General features: G+C 36.1%; 1 protein-coding gene across 7 annotated transcripts in view; it reads right to left on the bottom strand.

The window, feature by feature from the left end:
• Positions 1 to 17,843, bottom strand: part of LOC119660744 (paired box protein Pax-2-A) — a 42,358-nt gene extending 24,515 nt beyond the window's left edge. For 3 of the 7 annotated variants that reach the window (XM_038069465.1, XM_038069466.1, XM_038069467.1), the window contains exons 1-4: positions 17,333 to 17,837; positions 12,364 to 12,532; positions 8,740 to 8,823; positions 8,552 to 8,590 (exon numbers count right to left, since the gene is read on the bottom strand). In XM_038069465.1, the coding sequence (XP_037925393.1) occupies positions 8,552 to 8,590; positions 8,740 to 8,823; positions 12,364 to 12,520 (280 nt within the window). In that variant the 5' untranslated portion in view covers positions 12,521 to 12,532; positions 17,333 to 17,837. Of the gene's footprint in view, positions 1 to 1,169; positions 1,995 to 8,551; positions 8,591 to 8,739; positions 8,824 to 12,363; positions 12,533 to 17,332 lie in introns of those variants that run through there. The other 4 variants (XR_005250473.1, XR_005250474.1, XM_038069468.1 and 1 more) reach the window with 3 other exon arrangements.
• Between the last annotated feature and the right edge of the window lie 1,854 nt (positions 17,844 to 19,697).

The following is a 19,697-nucleotide window of genomic DNA, read 5'->3' as shown; positions in this document are numbered from 1 at the left end:
TTTTTCAATATTGACTATTTTCCTAGAGGGTTCCATACTTGTGTGGGATAAATTTGCCTAAGTGGTATCGAGAGATCTTCAAATTACTGTTTAGCATGTAAAGCTAACGCTGTTTAACTCGGCCTTTGGGTCATTTCAGTTCGATGTTAGCTTGCGATATGTAAAGATTGCTAAGCTCTCCTTCTTTATCGCAGTTTTTAATAATTGCGAAAATTATGATAGTACACATAAATGTTAAATTGAAGAAGACAAATTCAGGTTTATCTGCCTGCTGTGTGAAGAACGGAAAACTGTTGGTGAAAGTTTGAACAAATAAGAGACAACACTCCGAAAATAATAAGATAATCACTGATCATCAATTCGAGATCAGCGCACCTTCAGCTATTTTCACGACATCGTGATCTTCAAGCAGGTTTCGAGTAACAAGCAGATTTCGAGAAAGCTTTTACCTCGATCAGGACAAACGGATTCGATCAGAGTCATATAAAATGAGTTACTGATATATGAAATGAATTTTAATTTTTTGTTGGTTTGTTCCGTTAAAAATTATAAATCCGTTACATAAAATATGTAACACACACTTATTATAATATTTTGATTCAAAAATATGAAATTAGTTAGAATTATGTATAACAATTAACAAAGTTGTATTCTGCCGACCAGTATTATTAGTATTTAAAAGTCTAGTGGCGCAAATTTTGAATATCAAGTTGAGTATAATTGGGTTATGTCAACATATCTAAGATAACAGATCTTCACTGTGATTTGGATTTCTTCTAGATTTGTAAATGATGGACATGCTTAACTTCTGTTTTGGCCAATTGTTTTGTAAAAAAGTGAAGGCATGGAGGAAATAAAACAAGAAACACTTGACTCTATATAATTCTTCTTCTTAAATGTAAAAATTATTTAAATTCACACAACAGATATAATCACGTTGTTAAAAAACAGTGATTGATTTGCTTCAGATTTATAACTAAATTGTAATATAGTATATTCCATACCGAAGCTGCCGTCGCAATGTTATTTACATTGCATTATCGAAATATGCGAGACTAAAATGAGAATAGCTGATATACGGCAGTTCAGTAATTTTCTCGACATATTTCTACATCAATTGGATAAGTTGCTCTAACATTAAACATTAACATAACATTAAAAATTCTTACATGTGTAGTATTCCATCATGTTTTGGTTGTAACGATATGCAGTAGATAAATCCATTTTTGGCAAACTATCAAATTGTTATCGATCAGGTAGATTCACTAGATACTTGTACATTTACCGTTGAAAGAAATTTTTCGACAAAAAAGATTAAATTCTATGAATACACATACACACTTCTTGCACTAAACCCATTACTATAATAACTTCTTTTAAATTTTTATATTTATTAGTATCTTGTATGATTTTTTTTGTTATAAATTGCTTTGTATTTACTCTAATTCTCTATTAGTTTTATAGAACTCGTAAATGTAATTGGGTAAAAGGGTAAGTTCCATACGGTTTGAAAAATCTCAGGCTCCTGAATTTCCACCATTATTTATGTTGCTAAAACACAGTCACAATAAATAAGACACGAAAAACATTTAAACTTTTTGACCTTATGCACACTTTGCAATGACACAATAGAAAATATCCTATTTCATCCAGAATTCCTGTTGTTACATTGAATGATTCAATGTAAAAATCATGTTTATGTTAATATGGAAAGATAAGAATCCGCACAAATTTCACGATTCGTCATAATTTCCCGAAATTTTTTTTCGAAAATTAGTATGAAAAATAGGACGATACGCACACAAAACCATAGAGAAGAAATCGCGAACTGCTTAGATTTCCATTTCTTTTGGAAAATCCGTCTTTGAAACACCGCCGCCCCGTTCGCACAATATTCATTCTTCGCTCGCCCGTTCGGGATCTCGTATTGTGTTGACTGGGCTCGTTGGGTGGCTACTCTATCGTTCCGAATAGGACGGACGGGCGGGTACGAAAATTCCGAGTAAAGTCCTACTACACGGGGTGGGAAAAACTTGGGCAAATTATCATCTATCTGATAGGTGTCTGTAACATCTTTTTCCATACCTACTCTTATAAAAGAGGCATCATGACGTGGTGTACATTTTTGTGTTCTGCCTCGCGCTTCTGAACGAAACAGAACATTCGATGGGGTGAGTGAATATATCTGAGACTTTCTTCCTGAAAAAGATTATCTGTATTTAGGGTCATATTCCGTGGTATCGTTTTTTGCACCATATTTTCTATCACATAGGCATAGGGATAATACTATCGTCATCATTGTCGGCACCATCGTCATCTTGGGACTACTAACGATATGTCCTTGGACAGTAATACCGATGGAAGCATTTTCTAATGATTGGCATTTACTTCTAGTTTGCTTTTTGTTTTCTACCTATTTCCATCTATTTGTTTGGCTAAGATTGATAATTATGTGAAATATATTACTTTTTAGATTGATTATCTATGGGTCCCACGTTTTAAACTATTTTATGAGTTTCTAAATAGAAGTTTGAGAAATGGCAGTTTTAGAGTCAAGAATGAAACTAGAGAATCATCAATAGGCCTACTCTGAAGAACAGCTCGTTGAATATATATATATATACTTTTTACATGCAAGTTTGAGAAATATAATATTGAAGCTAGATGAAAAGAATAAAATATTGTATATATTATTAGTAGATCTCACCGGTGTTTTCTACAGTTCGTTGAATAGTGTATCACATAGTTTTTTTCAGTAAGGTATGTAGAAGCTTTAAGCACCTGAGGTATGTGAGGCAACAATAAGGTATGAAATGTGGTACCCTATTTGAATAGCATCTTCACATCAATTTCAATGAAATAGCTTGCTTCTTATTAAACAGAAAAATATACAAATGCATATATGGAGCGTAAAATGATATACCAACTGAAGGTGGAAGCTAGATATTTGCATCGAGTCATTTGATATTAAAGTTTCCATATCTCAGTGAATATCATATATCCTGCAAGTGTGTAATTTTGTGATATTGTGTTTCACTAAAGTACTATTCTCGTTCCTTCTGGTGAAAGAAGGTAGGATAAATCAAGGGACGCCAGAAAAGCATATAAATCATCAGCAGAAAATCATGTAAATCATTCAATTTTTTTTTTATGATAAAATTCTGAACCAAATTTCTTTTTCTTTTGGAGCTATATGCTCCTTCCGCCACTATATTAAATTGTGCTAATCTATAATCACAATTGAAACTGTTGCTTACTAATTAATTTGTCAAGCCATTTCTTATTCCCTTTTATGTAGTTTCTCATGGAGATTAAGTTACAATTACAACTCAGATGCAAATACTGTCCACAATATTGATTACCCATTAAATTTCTAAACACAATCTTCATTTGTCTCAGTGAATATTTACCTCGTAAAGATGTAACAATAGCACCCTCAAAGTTCTCTTTTTTTTGAAAATTCTTTCTTTTAACCTCAGCAACCGCATAACCGGATGTTGGATGCAATAATCTTTCACAAGTTCTTATCAAGCACAAATGTTCAACAGCAATCAAAGAGTAGATTCATTCTTTAACGTAAGTACACACCGAACAGGAGCTAATGGGGTTTCAATATGCCATATTCAAATTGAAACCAAGTATATATTTTATTTTATATATCTTCCACTATCTCGAAATGTGTATCTTTATATCGAAATTTAATTTATTTCTCCAATAAGAATGTTGTCTCACATTAAAAAGCAATCAGAACCCAATTGCTCCCAATTAGATGGTTTGGATTTTTACTAAAGCCATTGACGCATCTAGTGAAATTTAAAATGTGAGATTTCCCAGTTTTCATTCATATATTCTACATATATACCAATGTATTGATTTCCTCAAATGCGTACACTTTTCCTAAGATGACCAAGTATGCATACTTTTCAAATTTATTCATTTCTTATCTATTTTTCATGAAATAATATCAACTGCACATTATGTTAGATTTGCATGTATTGTCCTTTCATTTATTCATATCTCGAAAAATCTGACTCAAAAAAGACAGGGAGAAATTTTCAATCTTTTCTTCTGCCTCGTCCGAATTCCTTTTTTTGGTCAGTACATGTTTGTGTGATATAGAAAGTGTAAGTGGAAGGCAAGTATTTATCGCGTATGTAGCCTAGTGGCTGATGCAGCTAAACAGTCGTGCTTTTCACGGAACACAGCAATCATATTGTGTGGGCTAGTGGCAGGCAAGAGTTCCTACGCTCCTTGGAATTTTCACATCTAATGCGCATAAGCTTGCCGAAAGAGAAGACCCGACCGGGAAAATTCGTTGCCGCCCAGTTTTTCTGCTTTGGTCTTATCCAGCTTGCGATGTTTGTTGTTGTACGGCGAACGGAGGATATTATTCTTGCATCAAAATACTGGCTACGTTGTGGTTTTAGTGCAAAGAGGGCGTATCTTATGTTAGCTCCAGAATTAGGAAAGTCAAAAATTGCCGCTCGAACGTTTCCCCTTACGTTATGATAACGAATGAAAAAGGATGTCTTTAATTTTTGACTTTTTTGCCAACGTTGATTTGATTCTATTTTTTTTTCTCCATAAATAATGCAAAGTATATTTAAAGACGGGCTTTATTGTGGAATTTGATTTGCTGGATTCATATAACTTGTGATCCTATTGCACTTTCAGTATTCTGTATTATTTTAGATATTCAATCTGTGCTCCAAAAACAGAAAGTATTATGCGAGTTTATCGAACTATCTGCGACTAAAATTGGAGCTACTTCAGATACTGATGAAAGTAAGCAGGTAAATGTTGAGTCTTAACATTCATGTGTCCCCATCATTTTTACAACATTGTTCGCTTTCAAGTTTTTAGCTTATTTAATTTTATTTCATATTAAATTTCCACTAGAAACATGTTTGTTCTGTGAAAAGGGTATTTGAGGGAAAGAACAAAAATAAAAAATAGTTTCCCAGTTAATGCTAGAATCACGTACCGGAAATCAATTGCTTCGAAACCGCCAAGAATGAGTCGCAGAATACAAAATGAATAAAATTGGCTTTAATGGTTTTTAGTTTCTGTGGGTTCATACGCATATATGCTCTGTGTATGCCTTACCAACTTCAAGACTATTGTCTTCTGGAGACCATTGAAGTGTCTATTAGCATATATTGGCTTGTTGTGTAACTAATATAAATATATATGTAATAGAATTCACAAAAGCTTCTAATGAATCCAGCTAAATGTAATTGAAGCAATCCTTTTAAAAACATCAAGAATATCAAGAAATGATGAGAGAATATTTGTGTTGTTACGTTATATTTCGAACATCATTTCATCTTCGTTAATTATTTTCATATAAGTTCAAAACATACTTGCAAGAACAGTGTATGATTTGACAAAAGGAAACTTGAGTCCAATATTGTTGACCATTAATGAGAGGAATCGCTAATATTCAAAACACTATTTCAAATTTTACAGACAGATGGAACAATTTGTCACATGTATGGGGGTTTACAGTGCCAAACTTTCTACCAAATTTCGTATCAATAGCTGTGATTGTTTCTGAGAAAAGTGGATGTGACATCAAGACCGGTGCTATAAAAAGCACCTGGGCTGGACGGAATAACGAACGTGACTTTGAAGTCGGCGACAAAAACCAAGACCGGATTGGTTCATTTCCACTTTTAATACCTGCTTGGAAGAGGGCACCTTCCCGACTCAGTGGAAAAGGCAAATGCTGATGCTGCTACCAAAAAGTGGCAAACTACCTGGAGAGCCATCGTTGTATCAGCATGGGAAAGTTGCTGGAGCGCATTATATGCAACAACCTGCTCCCAACTGTAGAGGCAGCAGGACGCATGTTCACATAACTATCCCATTTCCGCGCCGGCCGATCAATGGTGGATGTTATCAACACAGTAGTCAATCTGGCAAGGTATAAGGTGAGGTGGAGTGCTTCAAGTTTTAATCCCTGGTCCCACTACTCTGGAACGTGATGATAATGATCAGGCATATAGGAGAAAATTATCTTCAGTATATTATCTGAGGGCATTAACAGTCGTTAGCACATTCTGAACAACATTTCGTAGTCGAGGGAATGGTGCCCATTGATATTTTGGCCTAGAAGATGCGAAGACTATACAACTGAAAAGTACGCAATGACCATAATCCCAAAGATCGACGGCGAGAAGAGAGAGCGCACACAATCAGGATGTGGTAGGGACGTTGGGATAATTCTCACAAGGGGAGCTCTACGCTGGGGCTAATTCCAAATATCCAGCTTTGGATTATGCTCAGCCATGGAGATGTCCATTATCACTTGAACTAGTTTCTAACTGGGCATCGTGGATACCGTAGGTATTTAAATCTTTTTGGACATGACGATTCTCCCTTTTATTCTGAGTGTCTAAACGAATAAGAGGACCTGGAGCCCACACTTCTCAGAAACTCACGCCATGTGTGACATTTTCAAATTTCGTTCGAATTGTCGTAGCCGTTTCTGAGAAAAGTGCATATTACAGACAAACAGTAAACTGATGAGATTTTTATACATAAATCCTTAAAACCTTAATAAATCATTGTATTGTTGAAATAGTGAGTGTTCTACCTGAATGTTGTCTAAATAAATTACTTGGCCATTAAAGACTTTCGCAGCAAGTAAATATTTAAAGTAATTTGTCGCAAGATAGCAAGCAACAAGAATAACCTAAAATAATACTCTATGAAATTTCTTTAAAAAATAACAAGACAGAAGCTACCCTCACTTTGGTCTGTTTTTTTTTTGTTATGGCACTGGTAAGAAGGAAAGCAATTGACATTCTGAATTCATATTTCACGGTATTGTGGCTACAAAGCTAGGGTGATTGTTTTCCTCAGTATATAATGTGTACGATATATACATGTAACATTCTATTCGGAGATAATATATACTCATCTTATTAGAGGGAAAATAACAAGATAAGTAAGGAGGCCCAGACATCACTTGTAATCATTCCCGAATCGATAAGTATGTAAGCAGGATCATAAGTGTTATCCCGTCAGGATTGTGATTTCTTATATTTAGCTAAAAATCTATGGAAAATTTGTGAGAAATGTTGATGATGAGAAAAGTTGTATAAAGGTTTCTATACAGCCAAGTATCTATCATTGGAACGCAAAAACGCTTCTTTAACTTGCAAACTGTTTTTCGCAAAATATTTCATAATAGTAATTTCAGAATTATAGACTAAAGACTTCCTGAAGCCACATTCTCCATCCTCTGTCGTTAAAAAAAAAAACAAATACTAAATTCTCATATATTCTTCTTAAATGTAGGCATGTATGTATTGCAACCTCGACCGGATATGCCTTTATTTTCAAGACCAAGCCACATAAACTGTGCCTATTCTTTGACATTGTCTTCTTCATCCTTTAGTTTGCAGCATACAAAAATGATACGAAAATTCCCACTATTAAATCCATTCAAGTGTGTGAAAATAAGTTCATCATGTAGAAACGGATGGATAACAAAGCCTCTGGTCTCGGCTGATTACGAGAGACTTTCTTTAATGGGTTGTACGTATATGTATGTTAGTCTGTTTAGTGACAACTGAATTCTTCACAATTCTACTTAGAAAAAACGTGGAGGAAGCTAATTTGTAGTATAGACTAGAATTTTCACAGAAAGTAAAATCTGTTCTTTCGAAAGGTTGGAGAATGATGGCGAGTGGTGGCCACTAGATTATTTCCATCGCATATGCAGTATGTAATCGGCGGCAGTCCCAACGTGCGAAAGCCCATGAAAAGTAAAACTAAATATTCCTGAGAACGACCTTGAGACTAGATGGGAAAATCTTTTTCATTTCAAACAAAAGATAATAATCATGATGGTCATGGTGATGATGACGACAATGAGATGATAATAAGACAACCTGTTTAGATTCGTAAAGATGCTTACGATTTTTCAACGGGGACTATAAGAATTTTGGTTTCTGAGCGTTTTGATTTTAAAAGTGAATACACTTTTGAAAAGTTCCTTTTTCAAATTTGCATACAAAAATAGAATACAAGCTACATAGTTTTTAATTTTCGTTCCTCAAATTAATTCAATGCGTTCAAATGTTAGTAGCTGATCAAAGAATGTCAGTTCGGTGGTAATTGGTCTCTCGTTGAATCATAGCTTCAATGTAACTGGTAATAGGCATACATATAAGCATAAACACAAGTACTTTGAATTACCATGTATTTACAGGGCAAAAGCAGCACTTGTTAAGGTTGAAAATCAATTTGTATTACATTCTTATGGAGCTAATGGAAAATCAAACTGATTTAATCACGTAACTATTCGTCCTTAGGCTTTCTCAGCCTAGGAAAACTGAATGGGTTGCGACAATCTAGACATAGCACTGTTCTCAGATCTCAGATTACAGTGATCTCATTTTTAATAAGGAACAGTACAGAATTTACAATTTTTTTTTTGAAGCACTAATCGATTGCGAAGTATTCATATTATTCACATTGATGGTTTGATCTCCACAACCTTATCTATGTTAAAAAAATAGTTGATATATCAGTTACTTACCGTCTCCTGAAATGCTGCCTTGTGAACTACGAGAATCGTCTGAAATTAAGAAGAAATAAAGCAGCTAGAATAATATTATAATTGTGTGATAAGTTAACCTTTAGCTAATCAAATGGGTTGGTATCAATATGGCTTATCGCTGTCAGTTGGGTTTGTAGTTTTTTTGGAATTCTCAAATGTGCACTTACCTGCAGAATGTGGTGGTCGCTCCATTGCTCCATTTATATCAATCCATTCGCTAGACATGATGTTATGCCCCTCCATTCTGTAGGCTAGAAAGTGAAATGAACTTCATTTTACTTAAATGATTATTTTAGGTGGTGGTAACGGGCATGGAAAGTAGGATCACATTTATTAATATGATTATTATTATGATTCTGTTAAGAGGAACTAGCACTGCGTCTTTAAAGAGCAAGGTTATAGTGTACATATTAACACTAGTATCTCAAGCAAGCCTATAACCAGTGTGCCTAGATGTCCCTAGCTTCCCTAGGTGATTGTTTAGTCGGCAGTGGTCAGTGATAAATGATTTGGAGGCTAAACAATCCTGCTGCTCCATTCCTATCAGGCTCGCCCAGTATAGTTCCCTCAACCGTTCTTTATTTTTTAATGTCATAGCCATGAACCCGTTTCCGATTCCTCAGAAGGGTTCTGGTCCGTGTAAAGGCTTCCTTGCTTCCTTGTTGGTCAGTTCGTTCGCTGCCACACTGCCTTCCAACTCAACACCGCCTGGAAGCCAGAGTATCCCGACCTTATTGGGTGAACGGAGCGTATTCAGCATCTCAAGGCATTCCCATACCAATTTAGATTTCACCTGATTGGACTTTGATCGCCGCTTGACTGTCAGTAAGAATAGCAATGTTCTGCCCCCTGTACTTCCTTTGGAAATTAAATTAGGCACATCAGTCTATAGCGTATACTTTCAGAACATTAAACGAAGGAGGTGCGAGAGGTTTCGCCTGCTTGCGTGCAGCCAAAAACCTAACCTAACAATGGTCCACTGAACGAATCAAATATGCATAAATATATAGTGGAAAAATCCACGATTCCTCTTCCCGCTCAACTGGACCGAGGGGCGACCAAGCTGAGGGCAACATTCAAGGCCCTGCATTTACGCATTGATGCGTTTTAAAGTCTAAGACCATGCGAAAATATATTGCTATATCCTATATATATTGTTGTATACACTTTCAGGTGTCACGTGGTATCTCTTAGCTACAGAAACATATCTTCAACAAGAAGCGCACCTTTTCGCATCTCTATTTATAGTATAGTCCGCCCATAGTAGTTTGGCCCGATCCTATTGCAAAAGAGATGATAGTTTACCATTAACCCATATTTTGAGGCATAGTTTTGATGGAAAATCTTGCTTCCGAAGTTATGACGGCTGGTGTAATCTTTTCTGTTCAACATCCTCCACACAGATTTTATCTGCTTGATGGTCTAGTCTTCAAAGTTGCATAACCCACAAGTGAAGTTAGCAATTAAGGAGTTTGTTAGGAGCAAAACATCCTGAAGTAAACAATGCCTGTGACTCCAGAAACAATACAGCGTTGGACAATCATTTGGTGAAGGTATCAACGCCGATCTCGGCCAACAACATAGGATACAGCTCCCTATTTTTCAAGTTCAAAGGAAATAATTTGTCACCTACCAAGATAGCAGCCTGATGTAATTGTTGACCGCATTGTTTCTTATAGAAAAAATCACGAGGATATTGCATTCGATTGTAGCGCGATATTTGTATATCAAGCACCCTCCATCTTCCTCCCTGATAATATACTATAGTAATCCTCAATTTTTCGAAAGCTCTATTGCGCATGTTGTTGTTTACAAGAAGTACCCTCATCCGCCTGTTGATAAACTCTAAGACAGTGCTACTCCACCGTATCACACTGAAAGTATTGTATATAAAAAAATGAGGATGGCAAAGCGTTCAAAACAAAATCCAGACGCCTTTCAATTTTCTCCAGCAACTTAGATTTAATAATTGCCACAGCAGGTGTTGTTGCTTTCAATGTACGGAGATATTTGCACACGTTATTCGAATAGATACCTTCCAAGAAGATGATCATTTTGACTGTATCAATCATTGTTGGTATGTTTTTGCTTTCTTGCAAATAATGGGATAACAGAGTCAGGGCTAAGAAAATAACAGCGGACCTTGGGAGTCGTTTTAGCAAATCCCAATCCCATTCATATCTCTCCTGATGTTTCCTGATATTGATAGCTTCCTGGTGCAATTCTTCGTCACGGTTGTTAGCAGAAGTGATATGGAGCTAAAGACCGCCAAGCCATCATTCAGCGGCAGCAATGATGTTGTCACTGTAAGTGGCTCTCCTTCAAATACCTTCCCTACTTTTAAGGGTAACCAAGGCGCATTGAAACATTGACGCTCTGTTGTAAGGCTGACTGCTTTCCTATTACTCATGGAAAGAGATGGCCAATATTCATACAAATACTTTTAATGGGACCCCAGAGACATTTAGTGTAAAACCACATGAGGACCGTAAGGCGGACCTTTAACTTTCCTAGTTGATCTAGTGAGCTTTGTTGTCAATGTGTACTGTCTAGAATTTTCCACCTAGTGGCCTCTGCAGTTTAGAACCACATTCACGCCGCTGTTTAATATTTTTTCAACAATGAGGGATGGTTGGATACTTGCCCAAAAATACAGCATCGCAGTGATCTAGGCTTATCGCCCTTCGTTCCGGTTGGGCGGGGATATATACGAGTATGTATGAGTACAAAGCCTGGATGTGACAGGTTAGTCCTTATCCGAGCTGCAAACGCAAAGCTTCATGCGATTGGACATGTTATCGGTTGCGGATAATGATATGGAATTTGGGGGCCAAAGGGACTCCGCCAAAATTGTATAATATCTTGTCACCAATATTATTTTGTCTTATCATCGGTGACGTTCTTGATGTTGAATTGTTCGGATGATGCGAGGAAGTTGAATGGACGATGACGACTAAGCTGACGACACCTGTTTGCTCTTTCATTAGATCATGGGTTTTGGCCAAATGGCTTTGTATTTGGAAAGAGAGGTAGGTAGTAGAGTTAGACTAAAGATAAACACTAACAAAACCAAGGTGGTCAGTTTGACGGGTCATCGCACTTCCCCTGCCTGCATTAATGGACAGAGCATTGACGGTGTCAATCGATTTGTATATCTAGGAAGCGAAGTTTCTACCGACGGTGGCACCAAACTGGATGTTCCTCGACGCCATCAACAGCGCTATGTCCAAAATCCAAAATCTAGAAATGCAGTTATCTCAATACCAAGATCAAGTTGAGACTATTCTCTGCTAATGTTCTTTGCGTGTTGCTTAATGGGAGTAGCACATGGAAAGTGACCCTTTCTGTTACTCAAAAACCCCAAACCCTCGTCAATACCTGTCTGCGACGTGCCATCGGGATACGCTGATCTGACTCTATTTCGAACAAAGAGGAGGTGAATGGAAACCATATATATGGTGTTCTAAGAAGCCGTAATTTCGTTTTCAACAGTGTTTTTCGTCTAATAGTCTAGACCTTCTACTGACTCTTTGAGCAGACTTCTACAAGTTACAAACACAAATTCAAATTAAGGAATGTATCTGTACCAACATTTACCAACTGCAAATGGAGTGCTTACTACTGGAATCCTGTTCATTCTGTCATTGTCATTACTAAGTCATTGTCTTTAACTAATTGGAAAGTATTGTTCAGAAAGAAGTCGAGTCGTCAAATTCTAAGGCCTCATTCTTACGAGAAACTTCAATACATTATATATAAGGACGTACCAAGATTTAAAATCAGATACTCACCTTTTGGTTTTTCATCTGATATTGGAGGCATTTGGTGCTGGTGATGATGTGCTACAATTAAGCTATCGCGATGATGGTGAGATGGTAGCGCCGCCAATCCATAACTATGATTCAAGTGCTGAACGTGCACTGATGGCTGCAACTCCATACTGATCATAGCATAGTCCACCTGTGTACGTAGAATATTTATGAAAAGTAATATTTAGAAAGTAATCGTCAATAGTTCAGAAGTCTATTGTAATTTGAAGGCATTAAATCAAATATTTTTTTGATTCTGATTTTGCGTTGAACAGAATATTTGATATGATACCTTAGACTAAGCTTCGAACAATAAGCATTTATAGAAAATATTGACAGACCCGAACGATTTCGCAGAAATTTCATTTTCTACGAAGTATATTTGTTAATATCAAAAAGCTTCCAGGCCAAAAGGAATTTCGCTTTTTCTATTTTCTAAGACTAAACGTTATCAGAAATCTCTCTCGTTTTTTTGTACTATGCAATATTCGTATAAAATGTTAAGAAATTTTATAAACACAGTGAAGCCTTTAGTGCACGATATTGGAATCTTATAGAGTTCTACGGAATACTTGTTTTGCTTGTCGAAGATAATATATATTGTAACAAGTTTCTTTGAATGGGCCTTCTAGTTTACTATCTTTCAGGTGCTGGAGTCTGTGATGGCAATAGAAATTATGGTTATAAGGCATATTTATAGCAATACCTATATAAAATTCACTGGAACGAAGTAGATGAATCTAGTTTGTTGATTATATTTAACGGTTTTAAGCGTTCTTTTAAAGAATGTACATCCAAGAGAAAAAAGATTCTAAGCTCATAGTTGAGAGTTTGAAAAATATCGAAAGTCAAAAAACTGATTACAATTTTCAATTCCTAAATAATGAAATTAGACTATGAGTGTAATGCAATAATCGAGGGAAGTATATAGTATTACTTTGTTGCTTTCTACGAATGGGAGTATAGTGTGATTATGTCTAATCAATCTGCTACTGGGCGAAGTTGCAGCTCCGAAATGGTCCCGTTTATTGATCAAAGCTTTTCATTTTGAGTCTGTATGGGAATTTAAGCTACATTTTGTGGGAATTAAAATTCAACACCGTCTCCGTCGCTAGTAGAAATTTTTTATTCAGCAAATATTGGTATTTCGGGAACAACTTATTCCCTCCTTCATTATCGGTTGTATATTTAATACAGTACACTGGAGAAAGGGACAAGTCTTTCCCGAAATATCGAGATTTGCTGAATAAAAAATTTCTACTATCGACGGAGACGGTGTTGAATTATAGTTCCTTGATTATATATTTTATGATATGAATGCTCACAGAATATCATCTAGACTTCTTAGCACTGATGAAGGGAACAAGTGGTTCCTGAAAAATATCGGTATTTGCAAAATAAAAGTCAACACTAGCGAATAAGAAAAATTGCAAATTGCAATTGCAAAATACAAACTGCCGAAAAGCGATATTTCGAAGGATACTAAGTGCAGTACACAATATACTACATAGTTACATCTGCCATATAGTATCAAACAGAATGAAATCGAAATCATTGTGCTTTTATCTGCACTGAAGTGCTTGTGCATTGTCGTCGACGAAAGATGTTGCTTCCAAATATAAGTAAAAGTAACTAATCGCTACCACCATTGTCATAATCGTGTGCCCCTTATGACTACTTCTGATGATGATGCTGTCAGTAATTGACTTGTACTAGACGATACGATGTCCATCTACTATCCCACAAACATTTTGCTACGGTTATAATTCTGGTGAGCGGGACATGCCCAGGGGAAGATAATAGATGATGCATATGTATGTTATCGGAAAGTACCTGCTGGTACACAAAGTAGCCGTTAAAGGTTACACGTCGGAGCCGCTAACTTGTCTATCCTTCTGCACAGCAATCTTCCCAGCGATCAGTTGTGAAAATAGGGCACGTGCCATGAGTTCATGTCTACTATACGTATTATAAGTTACCACAGGTGGATGTTTTACAAAAGGTTTTCATCTGTTAGGAAGCCGGTCATTTTTTTCTTCTCGGAAAATGTGAATCTAATTCCATGTTAATGAATAAAAACAACTGCGGGCTAAGTTCCGGAAGGTATTCAAACGAAATTTATTTTAAGAAATGGAACGTTAGATATATCCTCTCTTACTTTTCCTGATTGTCCCTTATACGGACCTCTAACGATTGTAACGTTTCTGGTAGGAAATTAAATTATATGACTACTATCGATGGTGCGGATGCCCCTGTAATTTATGCAACAACATACATAATAGGATGAGTGAGTGAGCGAGCGAGGACTTATATCGAAAACAGGTGATTTGTTGTTGAAGTAAAGTCAGCTGAGTCCTTCGAGTTGATTAATCGACCCCAGGGAAAGATAAAAATAGGGTTGTTGAATGCATTATGTGCAGTTAGTGTCACATGTTTGAATGCGTTGACCGTTAAAGTTTCCCGAACTCACGTGTCAAATTAACATTCAGTCATGTTATGGGTAAAATTCCAAAACTATAAGGGTACATGTAATAAGTAGTAACTGTAAGTGGACAGTGGAAGAAAGGAATTTTTTCAGGAAAGTCAGTCAGGATGAAACAGCGTGATCTTTCCTATTTAAGTTACTTAGATACTCTCCGAAAACTGTATTTTTGCCTTGATGGAAGTTATTGAAAAATAATGACTGACCGACGTGTGAATAAATGTGTCTATATGACTTGGTAACTAGGATACTAGGCTGTCGCAATGGAAGGTTGCAGTTCTAATCTCATTAGAGAGATTTGTATCGAGACTGGATATCGGACATCAGTCGACGAAGCTGTGATTGAGTATCTGAGTCGAATCAGGGCAAAAATCACGGGCGAGGGCAATGCTTCAATTCATTCTTAGTGTACCGTTACAGTCTAGGCATGAACTACGCTAACAAATTTCAAGGTCTAGGTCCATCGACTATCTGCACATATGAAGATCCAGGGATCAAACTATACATTTTTTTAAATAGAATAAAATATGACCAGTATTATCATGACTGAAGCAAATCCCAAGTTTTAAATACATACAATTTTTTCCAATCTGCAACACCAGATTTTGAAAATGATAAAACTATGTTACTGGCGTATATAATGTATGAACTTCTTCATTGTTCATTCAATACCAAGTGAATTTTTCAGTACAACTGAAAGAGGAAGGCAGATAATTTTAGACCTTGGCGCGAGGTACGACCATGAAAATTATAAATGTAGATAGGTGGTGTAATTAGCATACTTATTTTTGGGCAAAACGTGTATAGTTTTTCAAGAACAGGATGGGTATCTACTTGCCTGACTGATGACTGTTTCAGAATTTGTACAGCCATTGGTGTAAATTAGACGATGAAATTGATTTTATAACAAAAGGCGAGTATTAAGAAAATACAATTCAAAGTTAGTAGAACTGCAACACAACATTGGTATTTGCATTTAAGATGAAATTTTGATTTACTGAATGAATTTTTTTGCAGAAATTCTCTTCAAACTGATATTGTAGCGCCAGATTCTTAAGCAGTTTTCAAGCTTTCGTTATAAGGGAAAACTTTCAGTCAGTAGATGAATCCTTAAGACTCAACAATGTATAATCGACTCCATTAATAAGATTATCACACTTCATTCTTTTATGTACTCCGAGAAAATCATAAGTAATGAATAATCTTTTAAATCTAAGCAAAAATAAAAGAAAGTTTCTCGCTTAAATCTTTCGTTTTAGTTAAGTGATATGTAATCGAAGTGGTGTTGCAATTCCTTTGGAAAAAGCTGTACATGGACAAGTATGATACGTTTTAGATTTAATACTACCTTGGAAAGATAAGCTTTTGTTAAAAAGGGTGCATATCCTAATTTTTAGAAATAATCCTCTCGGGAGTCTCATAAGTAATGAATAATCTTTTAAATCTAAGCAAAAATAAAAAAAAAGTTTCTCGCTTAAATCTTTCGTTTTAGTTAAGCGATATATAATCGAAGTGGTGTTGCAATTCCTTTGGAAAAAAGCTGTACATGGACAAGTATGATACGTTTTAAATTTAATACTACCTTGGAAAGATAAGCTTTTGTTAAAAAGGGTGCATATCCTAATTTTTAGAAATAATCCTCTCGGGAGTCTCATTTTAGTTTTGTGTTTAAAATTGATATGTGTGTTTCCCTTGTATGCCGTACTTCTTATTACCGTACTTTTTATTAAATTACAATTAATTGTTGATTATTTTCAGTTCGGTTAGTTATTCCTTTTATTGATAAAAACACAAAAAAAAAACAGAATTGCGAAAAAATAAGTGCTTGCCGTTGGTCCTTATAAACTGTTGCTTAAGGAATATTGCTTATTGTGGTGGGTGTAAAGGCAAATGCAATGATATAAATAAAAAAATTGCATTGATTTTCAAAAGGAAAACTATTTACTTCCGGTTCCTTGCATTTTCATCATCAATATGATACAAATAGTATTACAAACATGATATCTTTTTTTGGAATAATAGTGACTATTTGGACCTTTTTTTCTGGATTCAAGGAATAATCTTCCTGTGAGTTTGTAATTTGCATGTAAAGTATGACGTTTCTATATTACCACTGGAGGCTTGTAATGAATGAGGATTTCTTTCCTAGAATCGTGCATAGATGTCGAAAATTAACAATAGCTTTTTGCATAATAAACCGAACGTCCCATGTTCAAATTATCGTACGGTTTATAAACCTGCATGGTAAGGTGATTTTTCCTTTCTTAAGGAGCGGTGGAAAAGAAAATCAGTTACACATTTCTACTTATACCTAGTCCTTCATAGATATTTTAGCTGTCGGATATTGTTAAACATACATATAAGTACCATATTTTTTTTTTTGTTTGGAAAAATCTTTTTGTACGACACTCCTGCTGTTTTGCTTTAAATTTAATTTCAAAATTCTTAAAGAACCTCCAAGCCACTCACCCTTTTCTTATGTATTTAATTATATCCGTTTCCAACGCTTCTGATATTTTATCTTTTAATGTCCGTGAACAATCACAATAAAATTTAATTTAGTTTAACTGGGAAAGTATTATTCTAACTCAGTTTAGTACTTAGGGGTGGAACTGAAAGGATCAATCACTTTGTATCATGTAACATTTTATCACTTGCTAATCCGTTCCTTAAATATTGAACTAATTTGAACACATGATTTGTTGTAATGAATCGCAGTACGAAAACTCCTAGTCTATAGAACATTTTTCTAAAAACGTGAAAATCGTTAGAAACACTTCTGTGATATTATATAATTAATAATTTCCAAGTTGCCGTCTTATTGGTTAAATAAAAGCTTCAAAGTAACGGGTTTCACACCGCAGGGCTTCTGGGCTTAAATGGATAATGTACATAAACAAAAGTTCCTGAGAGGATAAACAAAAGACGTAGCGAGACGCACGATCAAGTGAGTGATCACCGATCCGAAGACGGCAAGATCTCGAGTAAAACTGTCTGCTAAAGCATTTAAAACACATCAAGCAGAGCCGACACGCTTACACGACCCAGGTGGGTCTAAACAATTGATCTTTTGTTGGTACTTCTGGTTATTGTTGTTGCTACTGCTGTTCTTGGAGATTTTGTTGTTGCTAATACTGTTGACAGTGTCGTTCAGCGTGTGTTGTTTATTGTATGAAAAAAATCGTGAAACCTAACAATTTCACTCCCCACTACTGGCAATTAGTCGATGCGGACATAAGTTGATAGCTCGAGCACATCCCCGTCGGATAGGAATTGTTTCTCTAGATCATCTTCCTTCCCGTTCTCAGGGGGATTTTCTTGGTCCCCTCAAAAATTACACCATCTCATTGGCAAAGGTTCCAGTATACTCGGGCTGTTTATCGGCCGTAGGACATGGAACAGGTTATTTCAATTTATCTTTCTATTGCAGTGCTACTACGTGTGGAGTGTGTTATTGAAGTTCTGCATAACTGGAAGATCACTTTGTCCGATAGCTAATTTCGATTTAATTCTGAAGCGATGGAATTGCGATCACTAGCACCAAAACAGTACACACATTTTCTAGATCAGCATAAGCTTGTACCATTCAAATTCTTACCAGTGTATCTATACGTTACATTCCGACGTAGGTACATATGCGAGGTGCATTTAAAGTGAGAAAAGCATACGTACCTCTCCCAATTGTTGTTGCTATTACCAAGCTAGACAGCTTGCTTCAGTCTGAGCGGGCGGACCTAGTTATTGAGACAGTTATCCAATCGAACGGCTGTTTATGAACGTTTGAAGGAGGAGCCTAAATCCGCTTGTGTTTGATATTAGTATCAGTTAATTTCGGTAGAGGGGAACATGAATTGTGATCGCTATAAGATGTACGTCCGTAATCGGGGAAAATGTGCGTTACTTTTACTAAGTCTGATTTTTTCGCGTATGAGCAGCCGAATGGCCACATGTTGCTTTTTGATCGTAGTTTTTTTCTTCGGAGTGTGCTATTACAGTAGAAATAAAGAGTTTTAGGCGGAGTCACTTTTTTTTTATTGTGCTGTGAATGAAGAAAGCCTGTCTAAAATCGCTGAGGATGTCTGTACACTTATTCATTACTTCGATTTTCTCTGCCAAGATATTTGAAAAAATAAGGAATTCATTTACTTCAGGAAATAAATCCCTCCATATAGTACGCATATTTAGCTACAAGTAATTTGATTACATAGTCTTGAATTTGTTTAGCAATGCCTCCAAACTCATTGCTGCAATATTAATGTGTGTTTGCTTCTATCATCTTTAATCATAACGTATTCGTCTTTCCTGTTTCTTATTAAAAGAGCGACCTGCATTACAGATAAAACGCCCTTAATGACAATTATAAGCTGCGATTTGTTCTTAATATAATAAAATTTTAGCATATTCCCTAATTCCAAATCTTTCAACTTTGGATCTGGTATGAACCGTTCTCCAAGGTAACTCGACCTACTATGCAAAAGTACGGGACACTGTCCCAGAACGTGTATAGAGGTTTCAACACACTCCACACAGAATCTGTAGGCAGTATCTGTAGATATCCCTAATTTCACTAGATGATAGCGTTAGCCGGCAGTGACCAGTGAGAATTCCCACTATGATTCGGAGGTTCTTCTTGATTGGGTTCGTATCCCCTAGTAAGCACCCTGGACTTCTCCCTTCCTGCTAGACCTGCCCAGTATAGTTCCCTCCAGCCGTTCCTCTTCATTTTTTAATGTCATAGCCATGATCCCGTTTCCGATTCCACAGAAGGGTTCTGGCCCGTGTAAATGCGTCCCAGTTTCCTTCTCGGCAAGTTCATCCGCTGCCTCCATGCCTT

The sequence above is a fragment of the Hermetia illucens genome, chromosome 7, assembly GCF_905115235.1.
Source record: "Hermetia illucens chromosome 7, iHerIll2.2.curated.20191125, whole genome shotgun sequence".
NCBI classification, from domain to species: domain Eukaryota; kingdom Metazoa; phylum Arthropoda; class Insecta; order Diptera; family Stratiomyidae; genus Hermetia; species Hermetia illucens.
Note: the sequence above shows the minus strand (reverse complement) of the source record. Positions and strands in the feature narration are given on the sequence as shown.